The 17,251-nt window shown below is 49.4% G+C and overlaps 2 protein-coding genes across 3 annotated transcripts in view; both read right to left on the bottom strand.

The window, feature by feature from the left end:
- TCEA3 (transcription elongation factor A3) overlaps nt 1-17,251 on the bottom strand; it is a 64,059-nt gene that overhangs the window by 30,987 nt on the left and 15,821 nt on the right. The window contains exons 2-4 of one of the 2 annotated variants that reach the window (XM_069078825.1): nt 10,061-10,218; nt 4,276-4,338; nt 2,720-2,825 (exon numbers count right to left, since the gene is read on the bottom strand). In XM_069078825.1, the coding sequence (XP_068934926.1) occupies nt 2,720-2,825; nt 4,276-4,338; nt 10,061-10,129 (238 nt within the window). In that variant the 5' untranslated portion in view covers nt 10,130-10,218. Of the gene's footprint in view, nt 1-2,719; nt 2,826-4,275; nt 4,339-10,060; nt 10,269-17,251 lie in introns of those variants that run through there. The other variant, XM_069078827.1, reaches the window with a different exon arrangement.
- The window catches only part of ASAP3 (ArfGAP with SH3 domain, ankyrin repeat and PH domain 3), a 66,782-nt gene continuing 62,262 nt past the window's right edge, over nt 12,732-17,251 (bottom strand). The window contains exons 24-26 of the mRNA XM_069078819.1: nt 15,812-15,914; nt 14,499-14,642; nt 12,732-14,211 (exon numbers count right to left, since the gene is read on the bottom strand). Coding sequence (XP_068934920.1) covers nt 14,137-14,211; nt 14,499-14,642; nt 15,812-15,914 — 322 coding nt within the window. The 3' untranslated portion in view covers nt 12,732-14,136. The remainder of the gene's footprint in view (nt 14,212-14,498; nt 14,643-15,811; nt 15,915-17,251) is intronic.

Here is a 17,251-nt window from a genome sequence, read left to right as displayed (position 1 = left end):
GGGGCTGGAGTCAGGAAGCCCTGAGCTCAAACCCAGCATCAGACACTGAGCTTTGTGACCTCATCTGTAAAATGGGGATAAGAATGCCTACAGCCTCGGGCTGTCTTAAGGATCAGATGAGATATCTGGAAAGTTCCTTTGCAAATTTTAAAGTAGTGTATAAATTCTGGCTATTGTTATTATATACCAGAAAAAGTCAAGCTGGACCACGTAAGAACTGTGGACATCAATTAGGAGAGGAAAATGGGGAGAAAACAGATGGAAAAAGTGGTGTAGGAAGGAAAGAAACAAGCATTTGTTAAGAGCCTACTATGTGCCAGGCTCTGTGCTGAGGAGGGAAGGAAACAAGCATTTATTAAGAGCCTACTATGTGCCAGGCACTGTGCTGAGGAGGGAAGGAAAAAAAGCATTTATTAAGAGCCTACTATGTGCCAGGCACTGTGCTGAGGGAAGGGAAAAAAGCATTTATTAAGAGCTTACTATGTGCCAAGCTCTGTGCTGAGGAGGGAAGGAAACAAGCATTTATTTAGAGCCTACTATTATTTAGAGCCTTCTAATCCCCTCCCTCAAACACACACACACAAACACACACACACACACTCTGTCTCTCTCAAATTTATTTTGGGCAGTTTGTCTGAATTTTTTCTTTGCTCCTATCACACTAGTACAAATCATAGCTAGAATCTGTACAGCACTTTAAGGTTGGCAAAGGACTTTACACATTATCTCACTTGGTTTTCACAACTACCCTGTAAGGCATATCATTCCCATTTTAGAGATAAGGAAATTGAGGCTGACTTGCCCAGGGTGGCAGAGATAGTAAATCTCTGAGTTAGGGCTAAAGCTCTACAGAGCCCTGCAGCTGTCTGCACTCCCCCACGTTCCCTCCCCCTCTGAGAACAGGACCTGTTTTGTCTTCCATCTCCATGGGCCTGCCCCTCAGCATTGGGCCTTGTGAGCATTTAATTAATATTCCTTAATTGTCAGCCCTTTATCCGGGCCTCCCTCCCTCCCTAACCTGTTACTGGAGCTGTTTCAAGACAGTCACACTGACACACGGGGCTTTTCTCTCTGTCTCAACATCCTAAACTCTCTTGTACTAATAAACAATGAAATAATTCAAGGAGGGATTATTAGGAGGAGGGCCAGAGAGAGCCAGGAGCAGATTAAGCTAGGATCGGGAAGGGCCCTCCCCTCCCCAGCCAGGGACCCCTAAAGCTCCACCTTGCATCACAAACTGCACTGGAAATAATGACTCAGGAGGAGGCAGGGAGGGTCACTTAAGGGTGGGTTGCCACTGGGCCCCATCTGTTCTTAATCTTCTCCTGGACTGAAGTCCATTAGAAGACAATAAAAAGCCTAGGCCTAAGAGGCAGGAAGCCCTTATGACTTTTGGCAAAGCATTTCAACTCAATGAGACTCAAGTTTTCTTTTCTTGGAACCTCAGTTTTCTCCATCTTTAAAATGGGGATAAATATACTTCTATTGCCTCTCTCACTAGGCTGTTGTGAGGACGGTGTGATAGAAAAGTTAATGTTACAGCTGTCCACAAAGTAGATAACCAGATCACAAATAATCTATCCCTGGTGTCTTCTGTGGAACCTGGGGAAATTTGTCCCGTATGCCTGAGGGACTCCACAGAGCCAGAACTAGGGATATTTCCACTTAAAAAAAAATGGCAAGGAGGAGAAATGGGCAGGTCAGCAGAGGATAACATGAATATGGGTAGTCTGGCCCCTTCCCCTCAAGCCTAGGGGTGGCCTGTGCCTCCTGTGTGTGTGCCCATTCGCATGTACAAAAATCCATCATCCCTTTGCTAATTATGGATGTGGCAGCTAGGGGCCACAGCAGATAAAGCCCTGAGCCTGGAGTTAGGAAGACCTGAGTTCAAATCCAGTCTCAGACACTTATTAGCTATGTGACCCTGGATCAGTCACTTAACTCTCTTTGCCTCAGTTTCCTCATCTGTAAAATGAGCTGGAGAAGGAAATGGCAAACCACTCCAGTATCTTTACCAAGAAAACCCCAAATGGGGTCATAAAGATTCGGACACAACTGAAAAATGACTGAACAACAGCAACAAATCATAGTTTTTGGTGTGTGACATGATGTACAATGCAAGCATGGATTTCTGTGCCCGTATATGAGCATATGGCCATGCAAATCTCAAAGTGCTTGACTGGTTAGTACTTGGATGGGAATCCAATGTGGAGTACTGAGTGCTATGTGCGGCTTTTCTTGTTTTGTGAGAGGTAGCACGGCATGATGGATAAAAGAATATTAATAGCTAGCATTAATCTACTGCTTTACAAATATTATCTTACTTAATCCCCACAACAACCCTCTATGGTATATTATCCCCATTTTACAGATGAGGGAACTGAGGCAGGCAAAGGGTAAGTGACTCACACAGTAGGTGAGTGTCTGGAGCCAGATTTGAACTCAAGAAGATGAGACTTCCTGTTTCGAGGCCTGGCACTCTATCTACTGCCCTACCCAGCTGCTCACTTGTCTGTGTGTATGTGGCAAAAACAGGGATCTGATACCAACTTCTGGACCAATAAAATAAGTAAATAAGATTGATTCCCCTGCTCCAAAGTTTCTGCAGACCCTTTAAAGGCCTTCTTAAAAGAGTCTGGGGCAGAAGGCCCTAGCCCTGCCAGGGGGACTCAGGATTCTGAGCCCAGGAGATGGTGGGTACACCAAGGGCTTCCCTCACCCAGGAGTCGTTTCCAGTTCTTGATGAGAATTTTGGCCAACGCCACCACCTCCTTATCCAGACAGTGCTTACGGACCCCATTGACAGCAATCCCAATCCTGGTGGTCTGGAAGAACAAAGAGATTTGGGAATAGACTCCAGTCTCTATCCTGGGGCCTACTTGGGGTGAGGCTGGGACAAGTATTTGACAAAGGATACTCATTAAGAGTATCACAAAAACACTCACAAAAACAGCTCACAAAAACAGCTGCTCTCCCTGCCCAATGCCCAGGCATGAACACTGACTTAAGTTCTGTCCCCCAACACTAACCAATAACCAAGATGTGGAACCTTAATATCCCATCTCCAAGCCTTTGCACAGGCCATTCCCACCATGCCTGGAAGGCACTCCCTTCTTATGTTGCCTATTGGAATCCTAATTTTCTTCTAGTCTGGTGCTAAGGGCTACTTCTTGTATGAACCTTTCCAGATCTCTCCAGCTGCTAGTGCTCCCATTCGCCTAAATTTACCTTATATTTACTTCTGTTCTCTCTCAGTAGAATATAAGCTTCTTGAGGTCAGGAGCCTACATTCCCCTGGGAGAAATAAGGGGATTTCTTCTTTGTTTTGTCTCCCTCACACTCAAGCACAAGACCTACCACATATTAAGTGATCAACAAACTTTTCCTGACTGATGAGCATTGATTGAAGGCCTGAGCCCCCAACAATGACCAATAACTAAAGGCCTGACCCCAGCACTCCAAGGCTTGAGGCTCTGTGGTCATCCACCAGACAGGGCTAATAGCAAAAACAATGTCCCTTTAGAAATACTGTCCTGGGGCCAAAGAGTTGGCCTGGGAAGGAGGGTTCTGAGAACAAAAGGCTTCCCAGGCAAAGTCAGGCCCCACATTCTGTGGGGCCAGACTGGGGAAGGACAGGGTGCATTGTAAAAAAAAAAAAAAAATTCAGCCTCTGATCTCCCCTAGAAAGGAGCCTGACTTGGGAGTGCCTGGTTCTGATGCTAATTTATTTCCCTAGGGCCTAGGTTCCCAGGATCCCACCCACAGTTTCTCAACATAGAAAGGGTGCTCATGAATTCCCCCCCACCCCAGAATCTCTCCTATAGGGCCTCCCCACCCAGGCTGTGGGGCACCTTCACCCAGGTTCTCTCCATTAGGGCCCACCAAATAAAAAAATCATGGAGATCACCTTTCCTCCCCCTGCACCCTCTCCCTTTTGTTTCCTACCCAGGCTTTCTCTTATAGGGCCCCCCAAACATGAGATATCTTACAGGGCCCCATTCACCCAGGACCTCTTCTGCAGGGTCTCCCTTCCCAGGATCTCTCCTGCTGCCTCCCACCCCTACCCCATCAGGCTCTCTCCTGCAGGACACCCACCCACCCCTTCCTGGCTCTGTCCCACAAAGCTTCTCCCCCAGGGTCTCTCATGCAGGGTCCCCAAATGTGATCTATCTGACAGACCTCCTTCCCCCTCCCCACTCTTTTTCTCTTGAAAGGTCCCTCCCTCTCCTGCAGGGTTTCCCAACCCAGGTTCTAGCCCTGTTAGAAGCTGCCCACCTGCAGTAACTGGATTGACATCTTGTAGTCATTCAGTTTCTTCAGGAGATCCAGGGCTCCTTCCTAAAGGAGAGCACTGAGTCAGTATTATGTACCCTAACCCCAAATGAATCTCAAATGACCTCTGATACAGACAAGTGAGGTAAAAGTAGAAAGGTAGGGTAAGTGGGAGGGTTCCTCAGTTTCCCCATCATAATAACATTTCTTCACAACAACCTAGTGAGGCAGTTAGAGTAAATGTAATTCCCATTTTACAGGTGAGAAAGCCGGGGCTCAAAGCTGTGTAACATCTCCTGGACTAACAAAGCTAGTGATTTTTCAAGGGTCAGACCTCTAACTCATCTCCAGACTGCAAAATTACACCTGTACTCTCCCATCTAACTTCACTGCTCAACTCCGCTGAAGGGGTTGGATTAGACAGTCTTTGAAGAGAAAGGGGTACCAGGAGGCAGCAACATGATAGCCGTCTCCAAGGATTTGAAAAGCTTATCAAATGCTCTGAGTAGGAATCCTACTTCTAATTCAGGACTAGATCTGCATGACCTTGAACAAGCCTCCCCTGGGCCTGATTCCTCATGTGGCAAAGAAGGCTGTTATAGGACAGTCCCTGAGGGTTTCTTTCCTGCTTTACATCTACGGTGCTGGTTGGAAGTGGGATCTGATGTGTTCTCCCCACAATGCATAGAACCAGCAACAATGCTTAGGAATGGCAAAGGGGCAGATTGAGGGTGAAAGTTAGGGAAAACTTCCCATGAGAGCTGTTTGAGGAAATTGCCTCTCCCCTTTGGGAGGGTTGCAAACAGAAGATATGAACATTTTGTGGAGTGGGGGTTCTTTTTAAGGTCTAAGTCGAATTCAATGGGTTCTATCTCAAGAAATCCCTTCCCAAAGCCATTTTATCCCTGTCTTACCAGAGAGCCACAACAGGGCCACCTCCTTACATCCCAGGAAGAAAAGTCTATAGCCTTAGCTAACCTTGAACCACAGATCCCAGCCCCAAGTATGGGTATGGCTTTCTCTTGCTCTATTTTTTTTTTTGTCTGCCAACCATAACATTCCTGCTGGGCTCCTTGGAACTTACTCTAAGGAGTCTCTCACGGGGCCTCTATCCATTTTCAGCACAACTATCATCAAATACAAGGGCTTAAAAGGAACTTAGAACATATAATAATCACAGCAGAAAAAAACCTTGGGCCACTGAAGTCAGTACTAGGAGAGGTCTTGGAACACAGAATGTCAGAGCTAAGCTGAGGACACAGAGTGATTTTAGGGCCTAACATCAGAGCTGGGAGGAACCTCAATTTCATGTATAAAATGAAAATTCTGGACTAAAGTGATCTGTCTCTCACGGTTCAAAATCTGATAATCCTAGGACCTTAGAGTTCATCCAATCCAGCCCCCTCATTTTTCGGAGGTGGAATCTGAGCCTGAGAGAAGCTACTTGGTCAGTGCCTCTCAAGTCAACTCATCAAGATAATGGCCAAACTTTTCTCAATGTGTATGTCTCATGTGATTTGTACACATGCATGTGCATGATTGCTTCAGTTCACATATGTAGCTGGATTTCAGTGTGTAGGTGACCAGGTAAATTAACAAGTTTATTAAGCAACCATACTAAGTTCAGATCCTTTAGGTACAAGGAGAGATATAAAGTTTAGATGAGACATAATCTATGCCTTCCAGGAACTGGGGAGAGATTCACCCACAGATAGATTAGATATGCGTTATTATTGGTAGAGAAAACTCTCCACCAATAGTTTAACACCATCAATACAATTCAGAGCTGACTAAAGGAAATAAAACGACTCGTCCATGGTCATTTATCCAGTGTCAGAAGCTAGCACTTCCTAGTTTCAAAGTTATCTGTGTCTCGTGTTACAGGATATGTGATGAACATAACGAAGAGGTGTTTTGAAAGTGGGAAATCTAATCTACTGGGAAAAGGTAAAGAGAGGAACAAGGCAGACTTGCTGAAGAAAGGGGCATGAGTTAGGTGATTTGAATAGGAACATGGTTGGGGAGGTCACTAGAGAAATAAGGCTCAATATGGATCATCATGAGTACATGAGTGTATGCATGTGTGCCAGAAAAAGGAGAGAGAGAGAGAGAGAGAGGGGGGGAGAGGGAGAGGGTGAGAGAGAGAGAGAGAGAGAGAGAGAGAGAGAAGGGCCTAGGAGCAATCTACATTGGTTGATACTTAGGGTAAGCTGAGGCAATGATATAACAAGCAGCAATATCTGAATTTTACTCTGGAGCAGTATTTAGCCAATAAAGGTTTTTTATCAGAAAAATGGCATAGCCAAATCTATGAGTAAAGAAGATAATGTTTGGCAGTGGCATAGGGGATGTCTGGGAGGAGGGAACACATGGCTCCATGTCAAATGGATGGCTACGGGAATGTCTTATTCTCTACCATCAACCTGACGGTAAAAAGACCACAAGTCAGACACGGGCTGACGAGTGGAAAAGTAAAGTCTGGGTAAATCTGTGACTGCTGAATTGGCCAGCCCTTTGGAAGAAGCAGAAGCAGAAGCCATGGCCAAGGTAAATCTAACAGTTTATAATAAGACTGATTGAATCCCGAAGACTGTATAAAGCTTGCATTGTACATGGAACACCATTTGGGATTTTCCTAGCACCTCCCCGTTTGGTGGACTGAGATGCTTTCATACTAAAATACCTCCTTTGGGACCAAATCCTTGACCAGTTAATTCTGTGACTTGTAGGGTAGAGCTAAAACTCCAGGCCTCAATTAAAAACTGGGAAATAACCATTGATTATTAGCTGACCACATTGAAACTCACAGAATGCTGGGCTAAAGTCAGAATCACATTCAGATGCCCCCCCCCAGCCTCAATTTCCTTATCTGTAAAATGAGAATAACACTTGTATAGTCTACCCTCACAGGGTAATTGTGACTCTAATAAAGTTCAGATCAAAGTCAGTTAATAATTATTATTCCGTCCCACCCACCTGGATCACGTGGCATTTTCTTAACCAGGACTTTGCTTCATTTCCCCCCATTTGATTTCATGTTTTATTCAATTAAAACAGTGGCCAGGGTGTCCTCAAGAAGGCAGAGAGACCTAGGTACAGGTCCAACTCTAACACAGGCTGGCCTGAGTAACTGAGAGCCCTTAAGCTCAGATTGTACATTACAAAGCAGCTAGGTCTTGGCTTTAGAGTGGGGTTTCCACATAAGGATTTCTCCAAACAGATGAAACCACTGGCCTCAGCAGTGAACACCCCCTCCCCCCTCCAAAAAATCCTCACAACGTGTGTCTATATAGGTATGTTTACATATGCATAGGGCACTAATAGATTCTACACGTACAAAAAGTCTCTATTCTCAGGGTACTTACAATTCTAGTGGGAAATATGGTCTACTGGGAAGTAAATACAAGGTAATTTAAAGAAGGGCTGAGCATTCCCACCTGAAGATATCAGGAAAAGCTTCAGATTACACTGAGCTTTGAAGAAAGGGAGCAGGGAGTGCATCCCAGGCCCTCTATGAAGGAAAGGGAAGATCACTTCTTTTGGCTGGCAGAGAGGGCATGAATGGGCAGTACATTGAAATAAATACAGACCCACTAATCCCCCCCCCCCATTTTACAGAGGAGTAAACTGAGGCTTGAGAAAGTGACCCATAATAAACCGCACAACTCTTTAAAGCTGTTTTTCCAGGGCATCGAGATGGGGCACAGCCACCTCTGTGGAGGGCCTTTAAATAAATGTCAGGACATGGAGTCTCCACTCAGAGAGAGCATTTCAGCAGGATTGTGGGTGGGTGAGAAGCCAGGTTGCAAGCTGAAAGGCCAAGGAGTGATGAGAAGGCAGAGGCAGCCAGTGTAGACACACTTTCCTAGGAGTCTGGCAGTGTTAGGGAAGCCAGGAGAAAAGAATTTGGCGATCAGAAGTGCCCTAAAGGGAGACGACCTCCCAGCTCGGATTTTCCTATTTTCTAAATGACTGCTGCAGACGAGGTGGGTGAGAAGGCGGGCTTGCGCTAGGCTAAGCTGGATCGGGGGAGGTGTGTACGTGTGTGTATGCGAGTGTCTGTGTACGTCTGTTCCCACAAACAGCCGACTTGGAGCCGGAGCTGCAACGTGGTACAATTCTGGTCTTATTACTATGGGAATCTTCCCCCTCCTTTCTCTTTCCAGGCTCCACAGCAGACCCCACCCTCCGTGCTGGAAGCCTGAGTGGGTGCTGACACGTAGAGGAACGGGGGCGAGGCTAAAGGATTCCCAGCCCCTCCTGGGGACCTCGAAGAAACTGACAAAGAGGGAGTTCCCGCCTTGGCCGAGCTGCCCCAAGCTCGCAGCCCGCAGCCAAGCGAGATCCCACCCCCTTCCCCCAAAGAGGAGGGAGGACCGCTAGGGCCCCTGGACCCAGAGACCTCTCGGTTGGTTCCGCCCCGCCCCGCCTCGCGGAGCCCCCAGCTCGGCCCCCGGCCCGCTCCGCCGCGGCCAAGTTTGTTTTGGCTGCGTGAGCCGAGGCAAAGAGCAGATGGAAAGTCAAACATTAACTCCCAGCTGGGCCGGGCTCAGCTCCCGCTCTGTCTGGCTCCAAATTTGGGAGGGGAGAGGGGGAAAGAAAGGGAGTGTGTGAGTGTACGTGTGTGCATGTGTGCGTGTGTACGCGCGGCTTGGAGGTGGGGGAAGGGCCAGGCTCACTTCCCCTAAAGGAATCTCAGTCTCCCCTTTCCCTCCGCAACCCCTCCCCCCAGCTCGGCCCCAGCCCCTCCCCCAGCCTGGCTCTCCACACCCCTCCCCCCAGGGACAGAAACTTTCTTCCTGCTTCCCCGCGCCTGCTCCAGCCTCTCGGGCGGGCGGGTCGGAGCCGCCTGGCCCCGCGCCCGGCCCGGCCAGGGCCTCCCCCTCCCCCCCCCCCCCCCCCCCCCCCTAGGACGGGGCTGGGGCCCCGATCGGGCAAACCAAAACTGCCCTTCCCCTCCTCGGGCCTTCCCCCCCCCCCCACCCCCCAGCCCCGGACTATGGCCCCCGGCCCAGAGCCCCGCCCAGGGCCGGAGCCAAGGGCTAGTTTCGGAGCTAAGCCCGCGGGCCCCTGCCCCCTTCTCCACTCCCCCTAGTCCCTTCCCGCCGCACCTCCCCTTCTCCTTCCCCCTCCTCCCATCCCGATCCGATCCAAACCAACAAATATTTATTAAGCGCCTACTCCAGGGGCCAGGCCCTGAGCTACAGGCTGGGGGCTGGGGAGGGGGTAACAAAAGCCAAACAAAGTCCTTGCCCTCCGGGGGCTTCCATTCTACGCCGCGCGCGCCCTTTCTCCCGCCCAAGCCCCTGCTCCCATCTTCCCGCGCCTCCGCTCCCTGGCCGCTCCCTCCCCCCCCCCCCCCACCCCGCCACGAGGGCAGGGAAAGTTTCCGAAGGAAGCCCGCGCCCCCTCCCCGGCGCCCGCCCGAGGGCCGGGAAAGTTTGCGGCGCGCGGCTCCCGGGCCGCGGGGAGGGGCGGGGTCCGGGGGTCCCGGGGCGGCGGCGTGGCGGGGCCGGGGGCAGCGTGCGGCGCGGCGCAGGGCATGGCAGGGCAGGGCAGGGCAGAGGAAACAGGGTCTCTGCGCTGCTCCGCTCTGCTCTGCCCGGCGCCGCTCTCCTCCTCGTCCTCCCCCGGCGGCGGCGGCGGCGGCGGCGGCTCCGGCGGTGGCTCCCTCCTCGCGCTGCCCGGCGGCCTCACGTCGGGGCGCTCGCGCTCCTGCTCCAAGCCGGGGCCCCGGGGGCGGGCAGGGTGGGGGGGCTGCCCCCCGCCTAACCCAGCCCGCGCTCACCGTGCTCTCTCTGGACACCATTTTATCCAGTTTCTTGGCGATTCTCAGCAGCTCCTCTTCCTGCCCCATGCTGGCTGTTGGGAGCCGGGGGGAGGACGACGGCGCGGCCCGGGCCCGGCCGGGGGGGTCCTCTGCCTCCGTCGGGCTCCCGGGTCGGTGGCTGAGGCTGACAGCTCAGCACCGACACCCAGCGAAGGGGGCGGGGCGGAGGCGGGGCCGCGAGGGGCGGGACTCCGCGGGCCCATTGGGCTACCCCGCCGCAGCCCCGCCCCCGCCCCGGCCTGCGCGAGGGGAGGCTAATTATAGGCTTCAAGGACTAAGGAGGGCAAAGATTGCAGCCGGCCCCGCGGGCCGCGCGGGAGGGGCGCGGAGGCGCCGAGCAAAGACCCTACCCCGCGCAGACCCTGTCCCGCGCCCCTTCTGGGAAGCTGGGAGGTCGCGCGTTTGGGGCTGGAAGGAGCCTGCGAGAGCATCTGTCCCGAGGTCCGTGGAAAGACCTCGAGAGCCCCGTGCACTTAGGGAGGAAAAAATTCCACCTTTATTTCCTTTGCGACCCTATGGATTTATCTTATGCATCTAAAATTATTCTAAGAGGTCCAAAGGTTTCACCAGACTGCCTGAGGGGTCCAAGATGCAGACTCCCCTCTGAATCTGGGGGTCCAGGACACACACCCCCTCTGAATCTGGAAGTCCAGGATGCACACATCCCACTGATTCTAGGGGTCCAGGATACACACACCCCACTGATTCTAGGGATCTAAAATACACACCCCTGATTTTAGGGATCCAGGATATATACACCCCTAATTCTAGGGGTTCAGGATACACACAACCCTGATTCTAATGGTCCAAGACATACACACAGATTCTAGGGGTCCAGGATACACATGCACCTACCCCTCTGATTCCAAGGTTGCAGGATATACATCCCCCTCCTAATTCCAGGGGTCCAGGATATACATACCCCTGATTCTAGAGATCCAGGATATACCCCCACCCCATTCTAGGGGCCCAGGATACACACACAAATCCCTAATTCTAGGAGTCCAGGATACACACACTCCTCTGATTCTAGGGGTCCAAGAAACATACACACAAACACAAAAGCACTCTTATGGTCTAACACTCATTTTCTAGTTGAAATCTAGTGGTGGAGGTAGGCTTAGAACCCAGATCCTCTGCCTAAATGCATCCTTCTTTCCTAACCCACCTGGCCCCACTCAGCACAATAGCCCATCTATAGTAGTCTTTGTACAATCATCCTGTGAGCTGGAGAGTGCTGGATGTTTTCATTGACTGTGAACCTTCTGTAGGATTTAAAGGTGGAAGGGACCCTGTAGATCTAGTCCACAGTCCCTCTGCCCCATTTTAAGACATCAGGCACAAGAGGCTATGCCTGAGGTCACACTAGGCTGTCTACCACTATGTGCAGATTTGTGAGATTGCATAGAATCCTTCAAAACTGTGGCGATGGGACCCAGGCCTAAAGGGGGCGGGGCATGTTAGTGTGGAAGATAGCATGGGAGTCAGAGGACCTGGGGTCACTAGCTTTACCACATGTTACTTGTGTGACCACTTCTCTTGCTTTAGTGTCCCCATCTATGAGTTGGGCCAGATGACCTCTATGGAAATGCAAAAAATCACAGGAGTCAGGGCTGGCTATGCCCTTTGGGTAGATGTACCCAGGTCTGAATAAATAGAAAGCCCTACCACTTTGCTGGCTTCTGTTACATCCCCTATTATAATAGCCTGGGCCTGGAAGAGGCATCTTGGCAGACCCTGGGGAGGCCCATTCTGCCAACAGTTGTTTGGGATTCCTAACGGGGGAAAAAAAGCACCATGTTTCCCTTTATTTAGGTCTTTCTCTGTCCTTAACCTGGGCTGCTCATCACAGAACTATGGTAGAATGTTAGAGCTAGAAGGGCTTAGAACATAGATTATGATAACCAAAATAAACCTTAGAGCTTAGAACATAGAAGGTCAGAGCTGGGAAGGACCTCAGAACACAGAATGTCAGAGCTGGGAGAGAACTTACATCAGGAGTTCTCAAAGTGTGGTCCTGAGACCCTTTCCCAGTGTCCATGTGGTCACATAATAATACTACGATGTTTTCATTTCTAATATAGTAAATGTCAACTGAACACACATAACCAAAAGCTCTTCAGGGTTCTATCATTTTTAAGAGTTTAAAGTCCTGAGAACAAAAATGTTGAGAACCATTGTCTCAGGCAATAAACTATCAGAGCTGAGATTAACTTTAAAACACAGAATGTCAGAAGTGGAGGTGACTTTCCAGACCATCCAGTCTAACCCCATATTTTTAGATGAGGAAACTGAGTTCAGAAAGAAGTCTTTTGCCCTAAGTCACACTTCAAGTTAGAGTCAGGGACTGAGAATCTCAGCCTTCTGACTCCTGATGGTCCAGTGCTTATAATCCCCACACCTCTCTCTCTATCATTGTAAGAAAAGAGGGTTTCCAAGAATCTATAGACAGGGGGATCTGTATATGTATAGAAGGGCAGGAGTTGGTGAAAGTTTCCAGAGTATATCCTCTCCCCTTTACCCTCATCAATGGGGAGGATGTGAAGCCTGTGGATGGAAAAGACCAGGTCCCTTCCACCCTCTGGTCCCTTCAAGATATCAGTGATGGCAATAAATGAAATTACCACAATTTACTAAAAATAAAAATGATAAATCCTTTATTCAAAATCAGTGAAACAAAAAGTCTGAGATGAACAACATAAGAGAGTGTCCCCTAGAGTGCCTCTCAGAACCACCGAGCCAGTTGTATCTACAAGGGAAAGTGGTGCAATGACCTAGGCCCCTACATCACGTCCACACTCTCCTAATAGCAGGGTGCTGCCCCATCAGGGTCCCCTCCTATCTTTTGTTCCCCCTTTCAGGAGAATTTAAATGTTCCCCGAGAGCTCCGGGAGATGGGTAAGCCTTTAAGCTCCCAAAGGATTTCTCATGGTAGAATACTGGACTCTGGGAGAGGCATGGGGAAGAGAGCTTTTTCTGTGTGGCAAAACCCTGCCAAGATACTGCCCCCAGATATATATACACCCACAAATACCTCTTCCCTTTCCTTCCTCCTTCCAGGCAAGAGAACTGAGTTGGTGAAATCAGAACTGGCTTGAGGGGAAACAGGGTAGACAGAAAGGCTTACCCACATTTCCCTACTTTCCCTTTCCCTTTTCTTCCTTTCCCTGATCTGAGCACTGGGGGAAACATCTTCCTATTTTCTGCAGTGGGTGACAAAACTCTGGCTTTGTTTACCCAACCCTAGGTAACCCTTCTGTCCGGTAACCCCATCCTTGCCCCCTCCTCTCCCCTTCACCTACACTGTCCCATAGCCAGAGTTCAAGAACTAGCCCTAGAGACAGCCTAGCCTGGATAATCTGTGAGTTGAGATGGCTCTCCCTTGGGCCTCATGAAAAAGACACAATCCCTACCTTCTGGACACTATAAGCATTCTTATGTAAACTTGAGGGCAGAGACTGAGTCCTCTGTGTAAGGTCCAGCACAAAGAAAGGGGTCAGGAAACGTTTGTGAAATGAATAAATGTTGGGGAAAATATAGCCTGGCCCTGAGAGGAGCAACCCCCATATTTCATGGGGGTAGATGTGGTCCTTGGAGGAGGGGGGTTGGTGTAGAGTACATTAGGTGAGGGTCTGGCATAGCAAGTTCCAAGTCCTAGCCTTGAATCCACTGCCAAAGGATTGGCAAAGAAAAAGGGCCAAGACTAGTCTCTTTAGTTGGGATTGTCACACTGGTGACAGTATTGAAACAGAAATAGTGACCCAAGGATGGGACGCGGAGGGGGGGGGGGGGTCCTGGACACAGCTGGAAAGCCGACTGCAAATCTTCCCAGTGTGTCCTTCCCAACTGCCACTGACTCAGAATGACCCCAAGTTTGAGTGAGTCCTGTGCCAGGAGGTGGTCTGCAGGAAGAATTTAGGACCAAGAAAGCCCCTTGGATCCTCTGAGCTCACCACAGATCCAAGTGCCAGCTAAAGATCTACTTTGATGGGGATGGCCCAAGCCCAGCCCGGGCACCGTACTGGAGGGGGGGGTCAGTCTTGTGAAAGTTTCACAGAACTGGCCAAGTGGAGGCCAGCTTTGGAGCCATCCACTTCAGTGACACCATCCTGGGGAGGAGAAATTTTGATGAACCGAAGTTGCAGCTTCCTGCCGCCCACCTCCCAAACCCACTGGTTTCTGATAGTCACTCTGGGCCCAGAAGTGAGGAGAGTAAGCCGGCACCCCAGGCAACCCCTGCTCTCTCTAATTCACACATATATAACTGGGAAAGTTCCAGGAGAATCCTGGTGGATTGAGCTCCAGCCAGTCAAACTCCCTTATAGCTCTGGCTTGGGGTGCTCTGAGGTCCTGGCTCTCCCCTCTTCTTGTTTTTCCCAGGTCAAGCATAGCTTACCCAGCTCTGCTCATCCTCAGTGTATGGAGCTACACTCACTTCTCCCTGAGAGAAGGTGGGAGGGGATCGGGTGTCCTCAATCCGGCTGTCTGTCAGGGACTTGGTTCTTTTTGATTTCCCCTGGGACTGGCTGGGAAGGGGGATCTGTATATGTATAGAAGGGCAGGAGTTGGTGAAAGTTTCCAGAGTATATCCTCTCCCCTTTACCCTCATCAATGGGGAGGATGTGAAGCCTGTGGATGGAAAAGACCAGGTCCCTTCCACCCTCTGGTACCCAACCCAATACCACAAGCTCATGTCTCCAACACCCTTAGCCGATATCATCAATAGCCATGCCCAAACCTGGATCCCCCATCCCCAACCCTCCTTAAGACCCTGAACCCAACTCCAAAACCCTCAATCCTCAGTCACACCTGTGCCCTCACCCCACACTCTCAATACCATAACCCCACCTTCCAACAATCTATCCTTAACCCCAAAACAGAATGACAGAATTTTAGATCTGGAACCATAATAACTGCTGACATTTCTACACTTCTTTAAGGTTTGCATTTCATCCTGATCACAACCCTGTGAAGTAAGTGCTTATTATCTTTGTTTTACTGATGCGGAAACTGAGGCTTAGTGCATTTAATTTGCCCAAGAAATTTCTGAGGCAGATCCAGGGCTTGATGCATTATATCAAGCTAGAACAGACCTTATCAGTCACCTAGTCCAACCCATAGCTCCAGAGGGATTCCCTGCTACAACACCCACAAGAGATACCCTCCCTCCCACGGCTGCCCAGTCCCTTATGGATGGTTCTCATTGTCATGAAGTATTTTCTTGGATCAATCCCAGATTTGTCCTGTTCTTTGCTCCTGGTTCTGCTCTCTGAGGTCAAAGGGAATAAGACTAATCCTTCTCCCATGTAATGACTACCTTTCCAATACTTGAACACAGAGTTCAGGTTGCCCCCTGAGTCTTTCTCTTCCCCAGGAGAAATATCCCCTGTTCCTTTAGCAGATGCTCTCACATAATGGAGAATCAAAGCCCTTTGCCCCCCCCCCCCCAATTCCCTTGTGGAGGCTCTCGAGTTTTTCATTGCCCTCCTTAAACTATGGTGCTCAGAACCAGACCCAAAACAACAAACAGTTTAATCTCAAATTCCAGATTCTCAGTCACTCTAGTCCCTGACTTCAACCCCTAACAACTGGACCATATACTCCCAACACACATCTTTACTCATTCCAATTTCTGGCCTGCCCCCCCATCCTCACCCTCCCCATACCTTGTTCCTCACAAAAAAATAAAAGCTTCACTAGAATTCATACCGACACAGCTCTTCTGGCCACAGGCCCAGGGGGCAGCTGCCTGACTGCGGGGGTGTCTTCCAGGCTTCGACCGCTTCGGCGGTAAGACCGAGTGCTCTCTGAGCTAGAACATGAGAAGGGGGCAGATACTGGAAATCCTCAGGCAGGGCCAGATCCTTTAGAGTCACAATGTGGAGGGATGGTTTAAGGGTAGGGATGGGGTTCATTACGGGAGCTGGGGTCATAGCCTGGGATGAACAGCCCCTAGCAGGCTGGGGTGGCCGTAACATTATCCAGGAATGCCTGGTGAAGGCAAACAGGGAGGGAGACAAGCTTATATTGAGGAGTGTTCTGTGACACCCCCTCCCCAGACACAGGAGAAGGAGGTCACACATGGCCTTCTACCTCCTCTTCTTGTGTCACTGACTTTAGAGGTCCTCTAGTCCAGGGGTGGGGAACCTGTGGCTTTAAGGCCACATGTGGCCTTCTAGGACCTTGGTTGTGACTATTTGACTGAGTCCAAGTTTTACAGAACAAATCCTTTTATTAAGGGAATTTGTTCTGTGAAGTTTGGATTCAAAGGGCCACCCTTGAGGACCTTGAGGCCACAGGTTCCCCACCCCCCGACTAATCCACTCATTTGACTAATCCACTCATTTTATAGAAGAGGAAACAGAGGCCCATAGAAATGAATTAAATTTGTCCAAGATATAACAGAATTCAAATCTTTGCACCTCCTCACTCCATTTTTTAAATAGTATCTTATTTTTTGCCCGAGTTACATGTCAAGAAAATTTTTAGCATTCATTTTAACAAGATTTTGAGTTCCAATTTTCTACCTCCCTCCCCTCTTCTGAAAATGGCAGGCAGTTTGATATAGTTTATACATGTGCTATCATGTTAAAATATTTCCATATCAGTCACAGTTTTGAAAGAAAAAACAAGATCAAAAGAAAAAAAAAAGCCACGAGAAAGAATAAAGTAAATGAAAAAAATATGCTTCGATCTGCATTCAGAGGCCAGAAGTTCTCTCTCTGGATGCGGATGGCATTTTTCATCATGAGTCTTTTGTACTTGTCTAGGATCATTGTGTTGCTGAGAAGAGCTGAGTCAGTCATAGATGATCGTCACACAGTGTTGCCGATACTGTCCTGGTTCTGCTGGCCCCTCTCTCTGCCCATGTAACCCCTCTCCAGTCCTTCTCTTGTTATCTCCCCATGACGTGATGTGGTATAGTGATATAGAACTCAGGAAGACCTGAGTTCAGATCCCACATCTGACTTGGAGTAACTGACCAAAAGCAAGATATAACTCTGAACTCCTCTCTTTCTTTCTTTCTTTCTTTCTTTCTTTCTTTCTTTCTTTCTTTCTTTCTTTCTTTCTTTCTTTCTTTCTTCCTTTCTTCCTTTCTTTCTTTCTTTCTCTCTCTCTCTCTCTCTCTCTCTCTCTCTCTCTCTCTTT

The sequence above is a fragment of the Petaurus breviceps genome, unplaced genomic scaffold (genome assembly GCF_028583685.1).
Source record: "Petaurus breviceps papuanus isolate PSGF00001 unplaced genomic scaffold, PetGlider_PUasm1.0 91041, whole genome shotgun sequence".
Lineage (NCBI taxonomy): Eukaryota > Metazoa > Chordata > Mammalia > Diprotodontia > Petauridae > Petaurus > Petaurus breviceps.
The sequence above is the reverse complement of the archived record's forward strand: the minus strand, read 5'-3'. Positions and strand labels throughout refer to the sequence as shown.